The 26,464-nt window shown below is 30.0% G+C and overlaps 1 protein-coding gene across 1 annotated transcript in view; it reads right to left on the bottom strand.

Annotated features, from left to right (window-relative positions):
- Window positions 1–6,923: 6,923 nt before the first annotated feature.
- The window catches only part of LOC148311127 (uncharacterized), a 68,293-nt gene continuing 48,752 nt past the window's right edge, over window positions 6,924–26,464 (bottom strand). Inside the window, exons 5-7 of the mRNA XM_088257188.1 lie at window positions 18,639–18,778; window positions 10,446–10,611; window positions 6,924–7,288 (exon numbers count right to left, since the gene is read on the bottom strand). Of these exons, the coding sequence (XP_088113314.1) occupies window positions 7,191–7,288; window positions 10,446–10,611; window positions 18,639–18,778 (404 nt within the window). The 3' untranslated portion in view covers window positions 6,924–7,190. The remainder of the gene's footprint in view (window positions 7,289–10,445; window positions 10,612–18,638; window positions 18,779–26,464) is intronic.

The raw sequence follows: 26,464 nt of genomic DNA, 5'->3' as shown, positions 1-26,464 counted from the left end.
TAAAAGATTTTTTAACTAAGCTTATAAATTACAAAAAGTTGTAAAAATAGATTTTTGATATAATTTTGTCTATGAAATATAAAAAAAATATACAGTGCTCATAAATGTAATTAAAGTAACAAAATAAGTCATATAGTATGTGATTTCAATACGAATACCAAAAATGTAGCGGATAATGTATTTGGATGTAAAAAATATCCCAATATCGGTTTCATATTATTTTTTACACTAAAATAACACCTTTTTATGTTATTTATAAATGAAAGTTTTATTTTGAAAAGTAAAAGTATTAAAAATACTATTTTTAATCGTTATTTTAGAATATTTTCGGTTGTATGTTGATTTGAAATTAAGTTACACACATACAAACATAACATGTTATGTACGTATGCATTTATTTTAACAAACCAACTAACCAACCACCACGTTGCTTCTCCGCAAGGGCAGGCAGAGACAATAGAATACTACACCAATCTGTCTTTGCAAACAATTCATGCTAGCCTTTTACATATTCATGCTCCCCTCATACATATCCGCCGATTATTCAGACTCCTGACCAGACCACTTTGAATTTGAAATACTTGATCATGTTATGTTTTTTTCGGTTTTCTTCTGCTCTTATTTCCAGCTACATTTGTCTTATTAATTTGTTTTTTTTTTACTCATTCGTTCTACATGCCCAAACCATCTCGACGCATATTTGTTTATTTTATCGATAAAGCTTATCCGAGACTTGCATTATTAAATCTGGTGGTGTCAATAGTCTGCGGCATGTATGACTAGATGTATGGATGTGAAAGAAGTGAGGAGTATATCGCTCACTCCTTTCAACAACGTCATAAATAAAAAAACTTGATTTTTCAGGAGATCGTTTTAAAGTTTAAGAATCTTCTTAAAATTTAAAAATATAATGAAATGTATTAAAAATAAATATCAAGCCACTTATTGAACTTTTTACTGTGCAACAGATCTTTTTAGGTTAGGTTACAGTATATTTTCTGGGCATTCCGAAAACATTCACAACTGAAAAATGTCGATTTTTCATATATGACGGTTGTTGAAAGGAGTGAGTGGTTGTAGAAAATAGAACGGCGTGGTGATAGTAGTAGTAGTGGCATTCTTTCCTTATTTGACTCTTGACCTGACCACTTTCAAGTATTTCACATGCAAAGTTTTCCTTGGTCTACCTCTAGTTCTATTTTCAACCATATCCCCATCAATATTTATTTACCTGTTCTGATTTCACTCATCAATTCACATTTATTTATTTTCTTGAATATGTCGTGAATTTTATAAAATTTAACAAATTTGTTTTAGCCACTTTTTATTATAAGTACACTTTAACCTACCGATTTTTTCATCATTAGGGTTTATTAAATTTTAAAACATTTAAATACTCATAATTAATTACATTCCCTTGCCAAATTTTCTACACACTCCGTAAAAATTCTAAATAATAAAAAGAATCTAATACTTTTTTTTGTCATGAATTATTAATATTTTTTTTAAATATAAATATAGTTAGTAACATTTTAATAATCTAAGTACATGCAATCTTTTAACGACATTGAAAATAATAATATTTGAATTCTCCACAAAAGTAATAAATAAACGAATATTCATTAAAAAATAATTTGCATTCTCATTTCCATTTTAATAAAATCCTTCTTTTCTGCAGCTTTACGGTGCTGAGGTTCCAGAATCGTCCGCCCAAGGTTTTTCATTAAGTGTTATTATTACCACTTGTCATATTCTAGTATTTGCATTGCGACCTTTTACTGAAAATATAATTTAACGACACACTTTTAGAAGTCTTGAGGCAACTAAGTGGAAATATTCAACAAATAACAACTTACGACAGTCAAACAACTATATGTTAAAACCACTCTTACGTATGCATTACAATAGAATTACTCTCACATAACACAAGAAAACACCTCCCAGCAAAGTACACGAGTCCACAATCACTTTATGGTAATATTTCATAAATACACACACATACACATATACACAAACTTATATGTACAATATATACATATTATATATATATATATATATATATATATATATATATATATATATATATATATATATATATATATATATATATATACATATATATATAAATATATATATATATATATATATATATATATATATATATATATATATATATATATATATATATATATATATATATATATATATATATATATATATATATATATATATATATATATATATATATGTATATATATATATATATATAAATATAAATATATGTATATATATATATATGTGTATATAATAATTTTTTTTTCTTGAATGTTTTTCGCAGATACTTATGGCACATTTTATAAAATTCAATTTAATTATGTCAGTCCATTTTACACTATAGGATTACTGGGGCAGTGTGAGTAATGCATTATGAAATAGTGTTACTGTTGCTCAAAAATCAATAATTCTTAAATTTCTGAGATACCCACAGAGGAAATATTTAACAAATTACAAGTTATGACAGTCAAAAAACTATATGCTAAAACAGTCCTTACAAATGCATTTAAGATTTACTCTCACATAACTCAAGGAAGATCCTCCAAGCAAATTACACAAATCACATTTAACGCACTTTATGATAGCATAGAAACAAAGTAACACATCAAACAAAACCTAACTCATACGGTTTGAAGTCAAAAGGGCTTTGGTTATAATAAAATAAATTTTAACGACCTACTTTTTGGATAAAATAATCCATTAAGTTATTAAAAATGGAAACTAAATATAAAAGAGCTATTCATAAATGGATAGTGGAAGTGGGTAGATCTGAAATAGATCGCTTCATCAGCCATGTCGTATTTAATATGATTTCATAACTATTTTTCTCGTTTAATTTTTTAAATGAATATTGTAAAATGTTTATTTTTAAAATTATATGAAAAATAGGAAAACTATATGGGAAAACTTAGTGAGTGTACATTATTTTAACAGTTTCTTCGTCTAATTATTATTATTATTTTTAACATCTCATACAGGAGGAAGAAAAATTTAAAAGTCTGGGAATTTGCGTCAAAAATAATATGAAAATAACTAATGTAATTGGATATAATCCAGATTTTGTGAACAAGTATTTGGACACACTCAAAACGTTGCAAACTTTCTTTTTCATTCGACGTTCACTTTGTGTAGTACCACTTTAATATAACCATACCACAAGGTTAACAATGCTTTTAATATACAAAACACATTATTTTATTTTGTAATTATGTGTATGATGATATGAAATACATAAATAAATTAAGAAACGAGAAAATAACTATTAATTCATTTTAATGGTAGGTAAACAAGTTTCTTATGAGAACTTTATACTAACAGGAATTTACTGGAGTAAAAATCATAAACAATAGAATAATGTGCGTAACTTTGGGAAGAATAACATTTAGGACGTGGCTTTATAGAATGAAAGCTTCTCTCGGCCAATTACCGAGAGAAGGAAGGAAGGACGTTTCCTCTCCTTTTTAAATCCCTCCTTCAATACGTTACAAAGAAGAAGTCATTTAAAGCGCTTACTTTTAAATTTTTCGCGAGTGAAAGAAAATCCGAAATATAAGCGCGGAAATTGTTTAGATTCGGATGAAAAATATTATTCATTAGATACTAATTGCGTATCGCTGCTACAAAGCTGGTTATTGAAATGATCACGGTCTCCTCGGCTTCAGATTAAATAACCTTTTGTTCCGCGAATCTGATATTGTTTTTGCGTTTCAATCAGAAAAGATTTCATTAGGTGAATAGCCCCCGAAATATTCCGTTCGTTGAAATTTATTTTCGATATTAATGAGAGCCTATTAACCCGGCATACCGGCCGCCATACCTTGGCGGCTGAGAATATTTTACATTCGCATATTATCCACGGTTTAAGCCACACGTCCGTGGGTAGTTTGTATTATAAAATTACTTTCGTGTGATATACACAAATCAATAAAGATACTCCTCTAGAAAAGCATTTCAATAATAAACAATAAAATGTTTCATTTTATTTTTTGACATCTCATCAAAGATGAAGAAGAATATGGAAGTCTGGGCATTTATGGGACTGACGACCGTCATAGGCTGGTTTAAGTGATCACTTTACACACGTGTAATATTTACTAATTCTACCCATTATTGACAATCACACTACTTAAATTCTTGGAAGTTCTATATATGAACCAATTTTAAAACATTGTTCTTGAATCACTAGAACTTCACCAGAGACATCTATTGGTGAGATGAAAATGACGGTAGTCAGCCCTGTAAATGCCCAGACTTCCATATTCTTCTTCATATTGGATGAGATATCCAAAAATAATAAAATAAAATATTTATTTATAGTAAGAAGATTTTTTTAAAACTTACTATGTTAATTATTAAGAAAAGGTAAAGGCAATCTTATATATACATATATATATATATATATATATATATATATATATATATATATATATATATATATATATATATATATATATATATATATATATATATATATATATATATATATATATATATATATATATATATATATATATATATATATATATATATATATATATATATATATATATATATATATATATATATATATATATATATATATATATATATATATATATATATATATATATATATATATATATATATATATATATATATATATATATATATATATATATATATATATATATATATATATATATATATATATATATATATATATATATATATATATATATATATTTATATATATACACATATGTATATTTATTTAAAAAACTGATATTCGGATGGGTTAATGTAAGGTATGGCAATGCCGGCGGTAAAGTAGACCGGTCGACCTGTAGCATAGAATAAAAGTACAGCCCTCGCCTATGCGCGGGTGTCAAACAGGGGACAAAGCCTTTGTAAATAATGTGTTTAGTATGTAAATGAGGTATCCGCTTTATTCTTGGGGACGATGTTTGTTGGTCCACGTCAACTAACTTTAATTGTAGCCCTTATTCTATTAGCTTCAGGCCTCACCTGATCATTGCGAGACTTAGCGGAGCGCCCTCTGCGCTTGCCGCCCGCCGTCCCCGCCGCCGGGGGTAAATCCTCGTTACTTTATAAGGGTGAAGTATCATATCATAACATGTACGTATTATGTTCCATTCAAATATTTCAACTACATTTTCCTGATGTTAAATTATAATCACAGACAGAAATTTAGGATGCCCCTTTTATCAATTTTATTATTATTATTCGTAAAGCTTTATTAAGCCTAGTTGTAGCCTGAGGGATAAAAAAAAATAAAATTCCAAGAAAAAAACAAAGTAGAGGACATAATGGATTGCGTGGTAAAATTTAAATGACAGTAGGCAGGACATATTGAAAGACAGGACCCCACAAGATAGACCCCAAGATTTCTACGATTGAGACTTTGGGAGAACAAAAGAGGTGTCGGAAGACCCAAAAAGAGATGGTCCGACGACATAGTCGCTGTGGGGGGTAAAAACTGGCTGCAAGCAGCAACCAACTGGAAGAAATGGAAAAAAGGGGAAGAGGCCTATATCCAGCAGTGGAGGTCAGATAGCTCATAAAGAAGAAGAAGAAGAAGTAATAATTTATTCTCATAGTTATTGGTATCCGAAAAGTATACTCTTCTTGACTTTCATTTAAATATTTCTAAAAATATACAAAGCGATCAGCCACCAATGGTCTGGTTAACTAACTAACAAACCGTCACGCCGCTTTGCCACAGTGGTAGGCAGAGAGAATAGAACGCCACACCAAGCTGTTTTTGCACACAATCTTTGCCTTTAAAAATTGTATTATTAATCTTTCAAAAATGTATATATGCTATTTTACAAAACCGTATCACTTGTAAATTTCAGTATAAAGATCTTCAGGTTCCTGAAATTTAAGGTCATAAGAGCCAACATTATTATATTAATACTCAGACTTCCACATTATCATCTAAATAACTCTACCCATTGAGTTGTAATACAAAATCGATATCTGTCTATTTGAAATTTTGTCAAATTATAAAACTTATATTTTACTTTGTAATAAAAACATGAACTTTGAACCAAACGGTGACTTGCATAAGCTTTTACAGGTGTGGGTATGCAACCTCGAGTACTAAAGTAATTGTTATTCCCCTATTTTTCACTTATGGTACTTCTATCCCATCAAATATATTTCACTGCTAGAATCAAGATTCTAGAGCGCCGGACAGATCACCTTGGGTTTACGTTATCAGCAAACAGCATCAATCAGATCCGGTGCCCTATGCACCACTTAAGTTATTCGGGAGAATTTCTGATCACGTTTATGTAAGGTATGGGTGTGTAGTAAGTTTTGTAAGCAATGTAATTTTTTGTAAATATAAACGAAAATATTATTCCTGAATTTTGATGTACTGAAGCCAAAAATATGACAGAATTTCAAATTCTAAGTAGGCATAATAAGGAAAAATGATAAAATCTTACGTAAAAGAGAAATGTGAATATTTCATGGTCGAATGGAAACAATTTGAAGTTGTTTAGTTGCCTTGTTTTAAGCCAGCAAAACGTTATAAAAATGACAATTTCATTGAATGAATTTTCTCTCTGGGGTGATAACCTCGGAGACAGAAAATTCATAAAGCTCATAAGCTTGTTGAAATTGAACGCTTTTTTAACGAGTTTTTGCTTGGAATTGTGTTTGGGTTTAGTTCTGAATACGTTTTCGGATCAATTTCAATTTTGCATATCTACACTACATACATTATGTATTACGTTTATACGTATACACACTTTATATATATACACACTTGTGGATAAATATTGAACTCCATTCTTTAGATTAGTTTTTTTAAGGTACAATGATTTAATATAAGTTTCGATAAGCGGGTGGAGTGAAAAACCTTTTTTTGTTTCTATAGCGATTTATTTTAGTTTTATTCCATACAATACTGGATATGTAAGATTATGTCGTATATAATTATATTAAAACTAAGTACATATATCATTTATTGAATAATCCAGCAAAACAATAAAACAATTGTGGATTAAAGAAACATTAATATTTTTTTTCTCCCGAAAATTTTACAATAAAAAAGATATTTACAATTTCCTACTACACCCATGATAAAGTATATAGTGCGCTTAATTAGTATATAATACAGGTAAAATTCAAGCACTGAAAATGTACGTTTTAGTATAAATGCTGAAGAAACTTACAACGAAATATAAACTCCAGGAAACGTATGCATTAGATGCCGAACCGTGAACTGAAACAAAAATTACAAATTAGTCATAATATTTCTTTGTTTTAGTGCAAAAATAAATTTATCCAAAGAAATTAGGGCAGCTTTCATGGTAGATACCTACTTATCAAGGTAAATAAATAAAACAGTACGAAAATATCAGGAAAAAAGGAACAAATAAGATGAATCGTAGAAATGGCTTTGATTTTTTCCAATAAAAAGATGATATTTCATTTTTGTGAATATAAATGAATAGCACTTCAATTAATAATTTGTCAGCCATCCTTTGCCGGAGGACTTGAATTGTAAATATAACGCGAAAATGGATAAACATCAAAGGAAGATAAAAGCGGATTTGTAATATTTCAATAATGTTTCATTCATATTGTATCGCGTAGTTCCAATTTGTTCGGCATTTAAATAATTTTTCTCCTTTGCATAGGATTCAAGGGGTCTCCCACGGGATAGATTTCCTCACACGGTGTGCTGAAAATTTGTACTACGGAGTTAAGTTACTGCGCGATAGAAGGCCAGTGAATAAAATTCCAGTACATAAATCCACGGGGAAGGTTTGAATAATTGAAACATGTTGCCCCACCCCATCGGTGGCCGACAAAGAAATGAATAAATAAATTAGATAGTATCGGATGCGGAAAATGTATTGTTAATCCGGGTATCGGGTACAAGTCTCGTGTTGTATACAGTCTCTAGAAAGGTGTATCTATGTCGATGTCGGTGCGGTACTCGTATCGAATATCTTTCTTCCCAAGCCGCCTAAACATTAATTAATTCCGTGCAATCCCGGGCGCTGTATGCCAATCCGCAGATACGGCCATGTTAACTGAGATTTATATGCATCTGCTTCACTCCGCGTCAATAATACACTTCCACTTAAAGGTTTTCTACTCTCAAACAAAATGGCGAACAAGCTCCTCGGCGTTATGAAATCTCGCAAACAATACGACAAACTTCGGATGAATTAAGCGAGTATGAAGATACGAGAACGTAAGGACGCCGCGCCGCGCCGAGTAAGTAGCCGCTTCATAAGTAGGCGATAGCGCATTCTGAGGAATCATTTTTAACCGCCTTTACGATTTAATCACTTAAAATTGTTTTTTCACCGAGCAGTGCGCAAACATGATTATTTGGTACACTTCGTAAATAAGTAGAACGGGAAACGAGATTCCGATAAAATGTTCATACAATCAGCTATTGAATGAATACATCGGCGTTACGTCCGATCGGTAAACAAGGGGACCGATAGTTTCTTCCTGACTGATTTATCAGGGGACTCACAACTTGATAGAGTTCTTGGAAAATAGTTATTCATAAGTAATACCGGTAAAGAATTGTTTTCTAAATCAAATATTAGCTCTCCCGGAGAAAGAGCGGACATGCTATACTATAAGGGATACGTACCGCAAAAGGTTGCCTTCTGTAGGTTTTACTTATTGAAAAACCCATTTCAATTTCATAAATTCTTAAATGTCAAGATATTTCCTCCGAAGGGAAACATGAAAGAATTTAGGTGATTTAAAGGCGTCCCTTCTCGAGTTTAAAACGAGGTAAACATCGCTTTCAAATATTTACCCGATTAATATTTTTTTACTCAGATTGAGAAAAATAATTGCGCAAATCGAATCAAACTCTACGAAAATTCGTAAAAACTGTAGGATGATTGTATTTGATTTATTTTCGCTGTTTCTTGAATCAATTTCTTGAATCAATTTCTTGAAATATTTATAGTAAACCACAGTTACTAACTCAACTCTTTGCTTAATATCACTTTACAAAAATACTAATTTTCGGGGTAGGCAAATAACAAAATGAGGTTTAAGTTTAATAAATATTTAGGTAGGTACTGTAAAAAATTATCAACTTTTTTCATTAAAATTCATTACTATTCATAAGCCTTAATGTTTTCCAAACTTTCGGCCCTGAAATAGATTAATTCCATACTATGAAACCATCCTTATATGAAATATGAAAATCTATATTAGTATATGTGAGAAGAATCCCAAAACCAAAAAAAATATCACGTATTTTTTATGAGTAGATTTTCGTGTCAGAATTTTATATTATTAGAAAATCGAAGGAATAACTTTTTACCAAGCACCTACAACACATGTCGATAGGGGTTGACAATGGACCCTCATCTGATTTTTTCCTCCCAAGTAACCCGCCAAGAAATCACAAGCAGAAAGTTTTACTTATGGTGAATGACGGATGTGATTGCTGGAAAATATAGACCCGAAACTGGGACAAACTCGTGGAAGTAGTTATTGGGAGCTTTGATTGCGGTGAGCGCGATGCTAACAATACGACGGAAGAACAGTTTGTTCACTGATAGTTTTACCTCAAACTGAGCTAATCGCCTTAGAATAACCATTCTCGAGACGTTTTACGAACTATCGTTAGTAATGCCTGAGGGGAAGATCGAGTTACGCGTGATATATCTTACGTTTCGACGTATCCAGGATATTATGCGCACAGTGAAATCTTGGCTTTGAAAACATAAATATGTATCAGTATTTTTCGAGGCATTATACTTTGGAAGTATTCAGTAAAATAATGACCATTAGGGTTAATACTTTACAAATAGATTCATTAACATCGATTTTATTTTAATTTCACGTCATCTAGAATTTTATATTTTGAATGATTAAAAAACCTACATTGGATTATATTTCCAGTTTTTTTTAAACCCTTATCCGCACCCCAATGGTGCATAGGGCACTGCGTCATATAAACGCAGTGTTATCTTGATCGTTTACACACGAAGGAAAGGTGATCAGCCCTCCGCTTCAGGGACCAGTCCAGGGTAATATTGAATAAATATTACAGTGAAAAAGTCACTCATATTTATTTTACCCCCCCTGGGAATCGAACCCGGGTCCTCCAGAACGGTAGCCGAGCGTGCTGACCATTACACTATGGAGGCGGATATAAATTTTATACATATAAAATACTTAAACCACACACAAATTTTTAGACTCCATGTCTTTATAAGGACCCTCAGTCCATTTCATATTCACATAAGTTTGAAAATGCCGAAAGATGAAACAAGGCGAAAAAAACTGTCACAATTTTTTTTATACAGTATTTGACGTTTCTGCGGTTTACACTCGGAACTTCAGAATTGTACGTTAGACGCTAAATTAAGTTCATAAATGATACATACCAAAAAATTGAGCTTCTCGGACGTCTCCAAGGGGTGGTCTCCCCACCGTGCTGAGGCAGCGCACCGTCATCAGGCCCTCGGGAAAGTGGTGCCCCGAGAGCCTCACGCGGAGCCCTGAAGACGAGCCTGTTTCCACCCCCCCTGGGCTGTCGAACCACGAAGGTACCTGATAAAATTAAATTGTCATTAAAAGGGTGGTTTTCAATGTTTTCATGAAAAGTTTGACCTTATTACGAAAATTTGAAAGTGTAAACATAAATAAACCGTAGCGCTATCTCCTGTATTTTATTGCTAAACTTGCTGATGATTTGCAAATATTGAAGTATAGGAGAATGAATCAACTGTAATGGGAAAATGGATTCAGCGTGGTGCCAGAAGCCAAATTTTTCGAATTGTCAAAAAAAAAATCTGAACAACCTTATCATTGTCAAATTTTGGGGACAGAGAGAAAAGTGGTGAAGGTATCATAGTTCGGCAGTGTAAAGGCAAAGGGGTATATCTGTCTCAAAACAAATTTTACAGGAGAGCAAAAACAAACTTGTGAAATTAAATAACTCATTTGTTTTATGTATATTTATATACACATATCTTAATAAAACTAAATAAGTATTGAAACTACAGCTATATCCTTTTGCTAGATTACGGAATACACTATTTTAGACATTTTGTGGAACAAACTTAAAATAAATGATAACACATTGTCAATGATAAATACATTTCAAGGTATAATATTAAACCAGTAAAATTATTTGGTAGGCAATCGAAACAAACTGATTGATTTTTTGTTTGTTTGAAGTGTGGATCTCAAATCAGACTCGGTTATGGTAGAGAGTTTATAGTTTAATATAAACGAACCCTTATCTCCTCCTTTTCAATCATCGTTTACTTTGTGTATAACACAACGTGAACGATGAAAGATAAGCAGAATGTTATTACCATACCACAAAGTTGACAATTATATTAATATCTAAAATAAATAAATAAATATCTTTATCCTTTATAAAATAAAACAACTTTGTTTTAACCACTTTTTATTGGTACACTTTATCCAACCGGTTTCGACAAGAACCTTGTCATCATCAGAGTTTATGTACTAAATTCTAAAACATTGAAATACTTATAGTTAATTACATTTCTTTCAAAAACTTCCACGCACTACATACACCATATGAAAATATGATTAAAAAAATATGATTAAAAAAAAACAAGAAAAACTCCTTAATGTTTTTTTAATGTGCATTGCGTAGCGAATACGTCAACTCCAAATGACAACTTGTTAGCTAAATTTTATAAAGTTTATTAAATGTGCCGCAAAGTATCTGTGAAAAACATTCAAGAAATATCCTTATCCATTTAAATAATCTTTTTTCTAGTAACTTTCCTTCAACATGTACCCATGGGCTTAAAAAATATAAAAAGCCATTTTATTGTATATTTTCAAACAACGTCTTCATATTATCAAATATGAAGTTTTATGGACTCCAAAAAATTGTAATTATAAACGAATTTGACAAACATCCGAATTAAACTTGTCGATAAATTATTTGAGTTTGCACCCTCTTCACTCCGTACTTTGTTTCTGGAAAACGCGTGGGAAAGAGGAAAAATAAGTAGCAGCAATATTGTCCAAAAAGGCATAACAGAAACACCAATTTCTTGGGCTTGACTGCGTTTAATGTATGAGCAATTGTTGTGCATGCGTGATGTGTGAATGTTGTAGAAGAAAGGAATGTTTTAGCATATTTTGAGTAAGGGTTTTGTAAACCTTTCTGTCCTCTGTTTTTTAGTAGAGAAACATTATTTAGGCCAAGGGTGGCCAACCCGCGGCCCGCGGAGCATTACACAATTTTTTAAAGTGTATATAAAACTTCCAAAAGAACATTCCATCGTGCGTAGTTTGTATCATATTCCATATATAAAGAAGTATCTCACTATCGTGAAAATTTCTTCTATGGTATTTTCGTGTTAACGTTTCACAAGATTTGTGATCGACTTTAAACTTCACATTGATAATAATACAAGCTGCTATAACTGACTCCTAGATTGACTGAAAGTAAAAATGCTATGTAAAAGTTATTTATACAGTAGCCATGATACTTGCGAAAAATCTAAGCGATATTCAGATAGTAAAATGGCTAAGGAATGCTTGGCGTGTGGACGACATAAGAAAACAAATCGAATATAATTTGAAAAATCGAGCATCCAATATCATATTTTATGCTCTAGCATTAGATGGAAGTACAGACCTAACAGACACCGCCCAAGTGGTGATTTTTATCAGGGGCGTTGATGTCCATTTTAATAAAATAGAATTATTAATATAAGAATTAGCGGCATATATATATTTCATGTTTCCTTTGAATAATAAAAGAATTTTTGTTTTACGGCCCAGTAAGAAATCTGATTTCTAAAATCTGGCCCGACTGCTAAAAAGGTTGGCCACCCATGATTTAGGCAGTGGTAGAAACTTAATCACCTATTTGAAGTCCAGGCCTTAGTGTGTGGTAGATATGATCATGTGGTCTTAATTTACTACGTTATTTATGTGTATGGTATGCAAATAGTGCAAGTCGTATTCTGGAAAGGTAATGTTTTTCTTTAAGTGCATACAATTGGTCGTGTATTTTTTAAAAATATTTTAAACACATTTTAGTAAAATGTTTTTTTATTTGATTAAAAAGACAAAATAAGTAAATAATTATTTGATTTATTACCATCATATGCTATTCATTGCATAACCAGCTCATAAAATGGGTAAATATTTTTATTAAATTATATTTTAAATTATTTTATTGATTGATTCGGCACTAACCGTATTTTAATAATGCCCCAACAAGGCGAAAAAATTGTCAAGACGAATTTAAATATAAATTTTTACGTTTAAAATAATACAATTTACAATTTAGTAGACTCTAAAAATCAGTATTTGATTTTAAAATTTTAAAATGTAAATTATGGAGTAGGTACCAATTAAATGCCATATCAATAAATGTTTTGTTAATTGATGTTTTAAATAGAATTATCTGGTGGTGAAGGGTAGTATTGTTTGCATGTTGTGTTAGTGATTGTCCCGACGAAGAGACGGGTACGTCACGAAACCGGTAGACGTAAAAATCTCGGTGAGTGGTTAAATACTAATTTTATTACCATTTTTGTAAAAAAATAAATAAGTATGAATTATCTAAATGAAAGTTTACAGTAAAAAATAAGTAATCTCTTGAACCATCCTATGATAGGTCATAAGCCATGTAAGACACTCATATTTTTCTTCATCCATGTTGTGACGTCAAAATGTTGAATGAACCTTTAATTAACTGGAAATATTTCTTATTTATATTTACATACATATATATTTACAACACAAAATATTACCGTATTTATCTGTCCTCTTTTCAGTTCTAAATCTCTTTTATGTCACATAACACCGTTGAAATGTTATTTAGCAATTTACTTGTTTTTGAAAATAGGTTAATTAATGTTGATATACTTTCCCGTATCGTACATTGTAATAATACGGGTTTCTTATTACTTGTTATGTAATGTTGGATATGAAATATAACAATCTACATTTACGAGTATAATACTAATTATTTCACGATTCACAAAGGTTACTAGATTATACCATGATTAAAATAATGTATATTTTCGTATTGGGATACTTAATGTATTAAGTATGGAGATGGTAATGTTCACATCATTTTATTGTAAGGATAAATCAAATTATACGATCGATATTCCGTTCTTTGTTATAACTCAATTCAATGAATTTTCCTGACGATTTTTTCATTATTATTTGTTCGTTATCAACACGATCAATACGATTATACTCGTATTCCGGTTACATATTTCGTGAACTAATTATTTTTTATCGATTAAATGCCTAGTTATCTAGATAAATCAATCGATTTTTAAATTCAATTGTATTTTTTAAAGAAAATACCTTATTTTTAAACGTTCATATAGATTATTTAAATAAATTTATTTTTATTTTTTAAAAGTAATATATGCATTACTATAATTTTTTTTCACCTTTTATCTTTTTCGCATCCACCAATGTAAAAATCTATATATATATATATATATATATATATATATATATATATATATATATACATATATATATATATACATATATATATATATATATATATATATATATATATATATATATATATATATATATATATATATATATATATATATATATATATATATATATATATATATATATATATATATATGTATAAACATACATACCGGGACCGGAACTACGTGTGGGGATATTTTAAATATTAGTCTCCATTTTTATTTCTACCATAAGGTATCTTTGAAAGTTTAGAAAGCTTCGCCAACGTCACTGGTAAAAGGAAAATTTAAAATTATTTGACGACGCAATTATATGTTTTATAAATTCCGACCATGGTGAGATTTTAATGATATTAGAATAATAAAGCAGAGCATCCTCTAAAAAGCTCGAATGTTTATATAATACTTGTACACGCCACTTTGTAGGTATCAGAGTTGTGGGACGTAATTACACATTGCACTCGTGTGAAGTTAATTGCACTAATTGAGAAAATCACCGAATGCTTTCCCAAGATATTCATATTTAATTACACCGTACGAAGTTTTCATGAGTTTGTGCCGACGGAAAAGCAAATATTAAATTGTTTACCGACATTCACTGAAATGGGGGCGGTTAATATTCTATTTCATATTAATATTTCGTTAAAAAAACAGCCTCTTGTGTTAGTGGGATGGAAAAATCAATTGTGATTTAAAATTCTACCCGATTTACAAATATTGTCAGTCGGTATGTTTTGTAAAGACAGTTTATAAGTAAGTCAACAAACGCCTTATTATTGGAATTGAAAAACCACCGCATGATTGACAAGCCACGAAAACATTATTTTAACGTGTTTAGAATTTCTTATTTGTAATGTTTCTTTTCGGAATGTTGAAATGTTTAAGGTTTAATGCTCGCGTAACTCGGTTACATTATTGGTACCCGCATTCATTAAATTCACAAGGTTCCAGTTATTTTAGGAATCTAATTTATATTCCACATTTTAGATGCGGGATTAACGGTGGATTCACCTAGATATTGCAATTGTTTTTACTTAACGAACCAAAATTAAAATTTAATTAAGTTAACGCTTTTCGGTAATACGAAAAAAACGGCCAGGTTAAATAATTTCAGTCCCTTGATACAAGGAAATGGATCCAAAGTGGATTATTAATGACTTTAAATTGAAAAATATTTAAGTAAGCAAAACAATAATTCAAAACTAAGAGAATAATCGAGTATAGATGGTTGTAATCCCGTGGTTAGCTTATGGGTTCAAACCCACTATCATATTTTAAAGTTTGTTTTTAATTTTGATCGGCTTAGAATCACAAAAATACTATTGTATAAAATTTAAATATTTATGTATACTCAATTCAAATTTTCAATTCAAACCCTTATCTGCACCCCAATGGTACATAGGGCACTGCATTATATAAACACAGTGTTATCTTGATCGTTAATACACGAAGGAAAGGTGATCAGCCTTCCACTTCAGGTACCAGTCCAGGGTAATATTGAATAAATATTAGAGTGAAAAAATCACTATATTTATTTACCCCCCTTGAAGTCGAACCCAGGACCTCCAGAACGGTAGCCAAACGTGCTGACTACACTACGGAGGCGAACAATTTTATTTATTTTTATTTGTACAAATATTTATTTTAAAACTTAAATTATTACAATAAATATCACATTTAACAGAAACATACAAGATAGATATTTATACATATTAGAAAATTCATTACCATATGAGATATTGTTTTGATGAGCAATTTTTTAGTTAAGAAATGGATATTCAATTGTGTGAAATTATTGATTTGAACATTTTTGTAATAAATTTACTGCATGGTGTAGATAAATTTATGTTGACTTTTATCTATTAAAAATCAAATATCCATTAATTTTCGGAAAATATAATAACTTAAGAAGTAAAGTTCGAATAAATTGAATAGTAAGAAGTAAGAATAAAGACTTTATTTTTTTACATGTTAAGAAAATCATTCATTCAAATATTTTTAGAAAATCTTGCATAATTTGGTCAAACTGAGATATCACTTTAGCACGAAAGGGTAAAGGAATACCAAAATGTAACAGAATTACTTCTCTTTGCAAAAATACGTTTCCTCTCTAATTAAAATGAAATTCGTGAAATGTTTTAAATATAACCACTATTCTCTTAAATCTTAATCACTCACTAATACGTTTTGTTTCTCTTACATCTTATTTATCTCTACAACTCCTTTGCCAACTCAATTGCATTATTTTATTATATTATTTTGAATTTTTTTTATAAAATTAAAATTAAAAAGCAATATCTTACTAAAAATACTTTGAATAAGGGGACAAATAATTTTTTTATCAGTTGATTTTAATATAATATCATTCATATAACTTAGAGATAAACCTGCCAATTTAGCAACTATTGATTGCATAAAAATTATTTAAATAAATGGTATTCAATTATTTATGTGAGTGAATATCACTGCCATCTCCTTTTCTCTTTATCCCATCCTTGTCTCATGTCTCTTCCTTTATATAGACCTCTCTTATGTATAGTTGTGAAGAACTATAATTGGTACTCATGATTTAATTTTTTGTATTCTGTATGTATCATATATTGTAACTGTTGTTCTTCCTTCCAATAAAAAAAAAAAAAAAAGAATCTAAGACACCGCTTCCCCGCAGGGATAATGAAAATAGATAGATATAAGATCCAAAGCACAAGAGATTTGTTGTTTTTTTGAAGGGACGAATTAAGAGTTTATTTATTAGTTGTAAAAATATATTTTTAAAAATGTTAAAACAAATACTACTTACTAACTAATCATCACGCTGCTTCTCCAAAGAGGTAGGCAGAGACAATAGAACGCCACACCAATCAGTCATTGCAAACAATCTTCGCCTCTTCATATTGCAAATCTCTTCATACATATCCGCCGTTTATTCCTATTCCTGATCTGACCACTTTCAAGTATTGAAAATATTTGATCATGCCAAGTTTTCCTCGGTCTTCTATTTCTAACTACATTGGCCTCATAAAATTGTTAGTGGTATTAATTTTAAAGAATATTGATATAATAAAGTATACATTTTTAATAGGAATTTCATTTGAACAAAACCAACATTTGTAGATTCTTTGAACTACAAACAAAATACGATGTAAATGATACAATTTCATAGCAATATAATTCGTGTATTTATTTCCACATTTCCTTTCATCTCGTCCCTTCTGGAGCGCTATTTAAAATTTAGAGTAAGGCTTTAGAGTTTAGAGCAAAGGTTCCCAAAGTTGTCCTAGCTCCGGCCCTTCTAAAAAAAATCCAATCTTGGGACCCACCTCTTAGCTGTCTTAAAGAAACGAGCATAAATATTGGTAATACATTAATGTTTAAATTAATGAATATAATAGCGCCTCCACCTCTGTGGTGTAGTGGTTATAGGCCCTGAAGCGCAATAGTGATCACCTTGCTTTCATGTAAGTAACGATGAAGTGCCTATGCACCATTGGGTGCGGATAAGGGTTAGAAGATACAGTGGCGACGGCCCACTCAATATTCGCTCGCGACCCATAGTTCGGGAAACCATGGTTTAGAGCAGTGTCCCGCAGAGTGTGTGCCGCGGCACACTGGTGTACCGTGATGATTAGCTAGTGTGCCGCGGGAAAAATTCTAGTTTTGTGAAAATAACACAATTCCTCCAAATTTTTATTGCCTGTGCCCAGGTTAGTAGATTCACATTTCGCATTAAACATGATATGTTACCATAATATGGTAAATATCTTCTTCTTCTTCTTGGTGTAGGCCTTGCGGCCTGTTTTTTAGGGATTAGGGATTAGCCTCCTGTGAGGTCGATTCCCAGCTGTCGATCCATCTCTTTTGTGGTCTGCCCGAGAGTTGTGTACCTTGGGGTTGGCCGTACAGTGCGATGTGGGGGAGTCTGGATGGTTCCATTCTCCTCACATGCGCATTCTCTGATCTCTTTCATTGCCTTTCCCACATAACGACATCTTTGATCTCGCATGGTAAATATGCACTTTTGAAATTTCTTAATTTGGTAGGTGTACCTTGAATAGAAAAAGTTTGCGGAACAGTGGTTTAGTGTATAGTTGATTAAGGTCGACCCACCTGTTTCTCGTTGACCATCCAGCGCAGTTTGGCCGGAGGGTTGGAGCTGCCGGCCGAGCAGTTGAGGGCCAGCACGTCCCCTTCCCTGTAGTCCCGCGGGAACACGTCCCCTGTAATCTGGGGCGCCTCGCCGGGTAGCACTGGAACATATCACTCCCTTAAGTAAAGGGTTATGGCGCGTCTAAGAACGGTAAAAGGCACAATAAATGAATTCCTTTGGCAAGTACCGGTGCTACGACTCGGCATATCTAAAAAGGTGCGCTAAATGATTCCTTTCGGTAGTCTCGATACCACCTGAAGCGAAGAAAAACGGAAATACATAATATAAGTTCTGTGATCTCTAAGAAGTACATTATGTAACAAACAAAAAAGGTATAGTCACTACAAGTTTGTACAAAATAAATTCAACGATGTTCACATTTTTTTATTATTTTGAAAATACGATCGATCTGAATATATCTTAATATAGATTAAAAGAATATGAGTTTTACTTAGTAAATATCAAAGTGGTATTAATTAAGTAAAACTCAAATTGAAAATGGATATTTCTTGAATGTTTTTCGCAGATACTTGGTGACACATTTTATAAACTTTATAAAATAAAACAATTTTGTTTGGAGTTTATCTACATACACGCTAGGCAATGCACAATAAAACAACATTAAGGAGTTTTTAAATCATATTTTTTAAATCATAATTTTTTAATCATATTTTCATTTGGTGTACGCAGTGCGTGGAAGTTTTTGGTAAGGGAAGGGTAATTAACTTTGAGTATTTTAATGTTTTAGAATTTAGTACATAAACCCTGATGATGACAAGGTTCTTGTCGAAACCGGTTGGAAAGTTTACCAATAAAAAAGTGGTTAAAACAAAGTTGTTTTATTTTATAAAGTTTGAAAATGGATACATTTTACCACAAAGTGACTGCCAAGTCAATTTATAAAATAATATTTTTTGATTAATTTTATTTTATTTTTTCCGGAATCGCACAGCTTTACATTTAAAAAATATATAATAAAAAATAGTTAACAATAATAAACATAAAATTACATTAACAAAAATAGTTACAATAATAATAACAAAGCCAATTAAACAATTCCACATACATATCTGTTATAATTACTATTAAAACATTAAGAGGTAAATAAAAATGTTAGAGCTTACGAATTATCATAGGCTGGTTATGTGATTACTTTACACACTTGTAGCATTCACCACTCTACTCATGATTGACAGTCACATTACTCAAATTCTTGAAACTTCTATAAATATTGATCAAACTCGAAACACATTATGCGAGAGTTCACTAGAGACATCTATGGTGAGATGAGATACAAATTTTCGGACATAATATATGAATAATTTCATGACCCACCATAATTGACTTCACAACAGCCATCCATGATTAGGACAGCTTTATATTTTGACAGCTTTTATTAATCAGAGACCCTTTTATATGTATGCAAGATCCGAACCTGGATTATTTTACATACTTGGCCTGAAAACCTAATTTTCAATTTTTATGCAGCTTTTACTTTTTAATCTTTCATTTTTTAATTTTGTTTTTATTCTTTTTAAATTCTTTTGCATTATACAAACATGACATAAATTCAAATACAAAAAATATGAATGAAAATATAAATACAAAAAAAAATCCCACAAAGGCCTGTGTGTGGGTATTCAATATAATTTAGGTCATATTAAAGGACACTGGCAAGAATACAATATATACTATAAGAAGTAGAACTAGAATAAAAGTGTTAATTTAAAATACAAAAAAGACTTGACTATCAGAAAACAAAAAAAAAAATCAAAACTTAAAAACATAAAAAAAGATGAAAAAGTACCAAGTTATCAAGCATGTACCACATGAGTGATACGTCTACAAGAAAAAGGAACTTAAATCTGTCTCTTCAATAAACAATCTAAGCAAAATTTTAGATCTAAAATCTAAACAAATCTAAATTTTATCTTTGACCAGTTATTTCATTCACAACGTTTTAAGTGTGTCCAAATACTTGTTCATAAATTTTGCCTTTTTTACATCTCAACGTTGATGAAGGAGAATATAAAGGTCTGGGTACCCAGACCTACTAATTCTTGGACACACTCAAAACGTTAGGATCGATTCAATAAATATTTGGTTGAATTTGTCTATTTCTGGTTGCAGACAGTTGATATAACAAATGCATGCGTCAGTATTTACCAAACGACATCGTATTTTTAGGTTATGATTAGTAACACTACAAATTATTAACTATTTCGCATATTTTCTTTAATTGATTCGGCAGTCGCTTTGTGGTAAAATCTATCCATTTTAAATTTAAGTTTTAATAATAATAATAAAACCCTTATCCGCACCCCGATGGTGCATAGGGCACCGCGTCATATAAACGCAGTATTATCTTGATCGTTTACACATGAAGGAAAGGTGATCAGCCCTCCGCTTCAGGTACCAGTCCAGGGTAATATTGAATAAATATGACAGTGAAAAAATCACTAATATTTATTTTACACCCCTTGGGAATCGAACCCGGGACCTCCAGAACGGTAGCCGAGCGTGCTGACCATTACACTACGGAGGCGGACAATATCACTATTTCTTATAATCTATTATGACACGTGTTTCAACGCATTTCACATTATTTTCAAACATCGTATGTGAAGCTAATTCAAAATTTTAAAGTTTGGTCCTTGGGTGGTTGACGGTTGTAGAGGGGATAGGAGCTTTTTATTATTTGTATTCACTTATTTTTATTTTAATAAAATGTTTTAATTTTTATTTCTCATCAGTGGGAACATAGACAAAAGGGGGTTTAGTAATTGGTATATTTTTAATTATGGGAATATGATTATTTGTGTTTTTATGCATTTCTATTGTTTCAAAATGTTGCAGTTAATGACTTTTCGTATTATTTTTTTCTAGGATTTCTACGTTTCTGTTGTTAAATGGTTGGCGAATTCTGAAAAAGTAATATTTCTTATATAATTCATGTTTTCTGATTCTTGTAATGAATTTTCTGGAAATCAAACCAATGTAGGATTTTCCACACTTAAACTACGACTGTGGACTTTACTGTTTTTAAGTAAAACTTAAAACTAAATATTTCGTAAATCCTTATATTTGATTGCTTTTTCTGTTTTTTTTTCTGTTTTTACGTATTTTTAAGGGTATCTTACCCTCTCGTACAACACACCCCACTTCACAGGTCACTGAGTTTAGATAACTTTTGTAAATCAGACCAGACGTAAATAAACATTAATTTCAATGTTAAACAGAATTATAGAAAGTTACAAATAAATTTGCATGAAAACGTAGTTGAATCAAAAAGGTTTATTTCGTCAGTTTCCTGTGGAAAACAGGTAACCAATATTTTTGACCGAAATGAGTTATATTATTTCGAGGAATAAAAATACTTTGTGTTCTGATCTACTCACATGTGAGTGGATCAGAACACAAAGTATTTTTATTTCTCGAAATAATATATCAATATGATCCACAAAGTTAATGCTTTTAATATTCAAAACACGAAATGAGTTATGTATGGGAATGTACAAATTTCATAATTTGAAATCAAGAATTAAAAATTAAGATAATTTTTTTTATTGCATGGTATTTTTTTATTTGAATATAATTAGTTATATATGCGTCAGTTAAATATGTACATAAACAAGAAAACTTTTTCGTTTAAGAAAAATGTAAATTTAAAGATATGAACTTTGTTTTAAAGATATGTAGAATAAAATAACAACTATGTAATTTTTTCCACATGTATTTTATCAGACTGGTTACAACAAAACCCGGTTGTTGGTCACATAAAATTCATGTGAAAAAATACATAGTTGTTATTTTATCCTATAAAATGCAGTTCCACCAAGAAATGTCAGTCGAAAACGCAAATCTATTAGAGATGTGTATTAAATGTTCATATTTTTACCAATGATGCATAGTATGGTATTTCTACATTGAAAGTCACTCTAGCTGGAATTAAATCGGAATTTTAGCACTCATTAGCACAAATATATATATATATATATATATATTTATTTTTATTTATTTTTTTTTTTTTTTTATTGGAAGGAAGAACAACAGTTACAATATATGATACATACAGAATACAAAAAATAAAATCATGAGTACCAATTATAGTTCTTCACAACTATACATAAGAGAGGTCTATATAAAGGAAGAGACATGAGACAAGGATAGGATAAAGAGAAAAGGAGATGGCAGTGATAGGAAGGAAAGAAAAGGAAAGGACAGGGAATAGAATTACTTTTTTAGGTTTATAAGATTTCGAACAATTTAGCTTTAAATTTTAAAAGATTGGAGTAGAACATATCAAGGTCGGTACAACATTCATTAAATTTTCCACAACTTCGATAAATAAAGGAATTTTTTGTATAGTTCTTTGTTGGTGCTGGATTATAAAAGGTATGACTATGTCTATTGATTCTAATTGGACAGTGAAAAGGTATCTGCGCAAGAAGATAAGGGCTCTCAGTCATATTATTTATAACTTTATACAAAAAACATAAATCTGATATATTCCTACGTTTACTAAGTGAAGATAATTTATGGAAGGCTAAAGATTCTTCATAAGAGTTGAAACTTAAATGAAGCTTACCATCCATCATTTTTAGAAATTTATTTTGAATACGATCAAGTTGAGCTATATATATAGCGTACTGAGGGTTCCAAACGACTGAGGCGAATTCGAGGTGACTACGAACATAAGCGTTATATAAAGTTACAAGAGATGATGTATTTTTAAATGGTTTAGTGGTTCGAAAAATAAAACCTAAGTTTCTGTAGGCCTTATTAACGCAGGCTTCAATATGTGAAGAAAACAAAAGTTTCTCGTCCATTATGACACCAAGGTCTCTTAATTCAGTTTTCCTGGTCAGCCGACTATTGTTAATTTCATAATCAAATATAATTTTATTTTTTTTTCTTGAGAACGTAATGCTAAAACATTTATTGACATTCAGAAAAAGCTGATTAAGATTACAATAAGACACTAGATATATATATATATATATATATATATATATATATATATATATATATATATATATATATATATATATATATATATATATATATATATATTATATATATATATATATATATATATATATATATATATATATGTATATATATTTATATATTTATATATATACATATATATATACAATATATATATATATATATATGTATATATATATATATATATATATATATATATATATATATATATATATATATATATATATATATATATATATATATATATATATATATTTACATACATATATATGATACAATTAAGAAGCCTTCAAGATCGGTTAAATCATAAATGTGATATTTTGGTAGATAACAAATGAAAAATGATGATTACATTAAAGTGAAAAATAACAAAATGTCTATATTCTGATTATCCATTCATATAATATCATGCGCGACAAATTTTTTTTTTGTTCCAAAGTGTTGTTTCACGAGTATTTTTTTGATTAAAAAAAACATATTTATTATATAAAACTAAATATTATTATTGAAAAGTAACGTTTTGGTACTCAATTTCGCATTCACGATCCATGGCCGAAAAAAGTAATTTTCGAGACAAAAAAAAGTCGAAGACATTATTTATTCTAACCACCTTTAAATATTTGCATTGGTCAATTTGAGGTAATTCATCCCAAATTCATTGTTTTAAAGCCTTGATTGTTATCCCAATAAATGCTGATTAATATGACGACAAATCTGTAGTTTATTGGAAGATATTGCACTAAAACAGCAAGCTCACCATCGTAGTAAAGCATTGCAAAAAAGTTTTTTCTTTCATTTCAAAATCACCCTGTATGCAATGTCAAGAAAAGGTTAAATTTTCGTATTTAAAAACACGTTCAGTAAAATCATAAACACTGTAGTATAATAATTCCTCTGTGTATGTATGCCCTTAATGCTATTAATATTTCTGCATGGTTGCTGCACATCAAAGCAAAGTTTTAGTTGGCAGTAAAGTCTCAATGTTCACATGAAATGGGTTTTCGTAATCAAACTGTATATGTACATAAACACACTCGTAAATATGTTAATGTTTTAATAAATTTGAACCTTTATCTTAAAAAACCGTGTATGAGTAAATACAAAATATATAAAGTACAAATTTATAATTATTATAAAGAGGATTTTCAGAATATTTCATTTAGTTTTTATGGGATGTCGATCTATCGATCAAAAATGATCCATTTTCATCGACATCTTTTGAATCGACATGCAATAGGTAGGTAGGTACCTTTCAAAATCTTCTAAACCGCTGTCAATGGTTGTCAATGCAAATGTACTCTCAAATAAATTTGTAATAACAATTGTTTTTAGTTTAAGCTTAACTTGGTAAATATCACTATTTCTGCTGAATCAATCAATGAAATTTTTGAAGCCAGTACGATTAAAAGAGGCAAAATGAATGGCAAGTAAAAAGTTAAAATGACTAAATAAAAAGTTGTGTGTTTTAATATATAAGTATACTCGTATTGTAATCAATCATGTTGAAATAGTGGTAAAACCATGTAAAACTTAAATTAAAATGGATATATATTATAAAAAAGTGACTGCCAAATCAATTAATGAGAATAATATTTGTTTTTGATGTTGCGTAAAAAATCATATGCGTTGTCTTACTCGTAAAGTAATTGTGATAAACTTCGTATTTTTATGAAATTTAATTGGGATAGACTTTGCATCCTTTATTTATTATATTTCATTTAAAAACGTTTGTATTTCAACGATAAATTATGATTTATTATAACTTCATAATTTTTTTTGCGTCTGTTCTCAAAATATGAAACTGAATTTTTCATCGTCTTTTTCTTAATAAATGCATTTCTTTTATTTATAATCTATGATTATGGAGAGCTTTAGTGATTTATATAAGTGAATTTAAGTATTTTTTAAAAACAGTTATTTTCACCAAGTTCTTCTCTAAATTTAAAAATAACACGTAACATGGTAAAATAACAACGTTTGACCAAATGTTTTTTAAGAATCAAATATTGATTACTCGAAATATATACTTAAACGTTAAAAAATTCCCAGCCAAAGTTTATTTAAACTTGAAAGTCCTTCACGTTAAAAAAACGAGATCGAATTCAGTGTTGTTTATTTTCATAGTTTTTTTTCTTCTTTAACATTTGGCGTATCTCGATTTATTTCTTTATTTACAACATAAATAAAATTAACACTAGAAGATAACGGTTAGCTATCGGCGACTGTTATCTGCTAGTGTTACATTAGCAAGCCTCCATTAGTTGGCCCTTTTGGTCAATGTTAATCGGTCCTTCGAGCCTTTTTTAATTGGCACTCCGGACCAATCTTGAACGTCTCTACGCACCCAGATTAATCGGTCCTTTGGACCTCTATTAGGTCCTTTGGGATGGTGAAAATTAAATAAATAAAACATTCTCCATTCATTATGGAATTGTCCTTATTTCACTTTGGTTATGGGCCGTATAAATAAATACCGTAGCCATCTTATGAACAACGTTTCTACATATGCATTTAATAAAAATAAATTTATATTAATGAATACTTTAAAATGATTTTAAATGTTTGTATTGTTTTCTTCAGGGATGACTTGGCTTGGGATATCGATACAATGTACCACAAACACACAATCAGCGAGTATTGATGATTTAATGAGAGATTTTAAACATCTAGACCCAAAGTAAGTTTACATAATATGAAATAGGTTTTTTTTAAATGTATTGCTCTGACAAAATACTTAGAGGGATTGTTTTTTAATTCAATTGTATGTACTTAATTT

The sequence above is a fragment of the Brachycentrus maculatus genome, unplaced genomic scaffold (assembly GCF_059751285.1).
Source record: "Brachycentrus maculatus isolate JH-2025_06_01 unplaced genomic scaffold, ASM5975128v1 h1tg000073l, whole genome shotgun sequence".
Classification (NCBI taxonomy): domain Eukaryota; kingdom Metazoa; phylum Arthropoda; class Insecta; order Trichoptera; family Brachycentridae; genus Brachycentrus; species Brachycentrus maculatus.
Note: the sequence above shows the minus strand (reverse complement) of the source record. Positions and strands in the feature narration are given on the sequence as shown.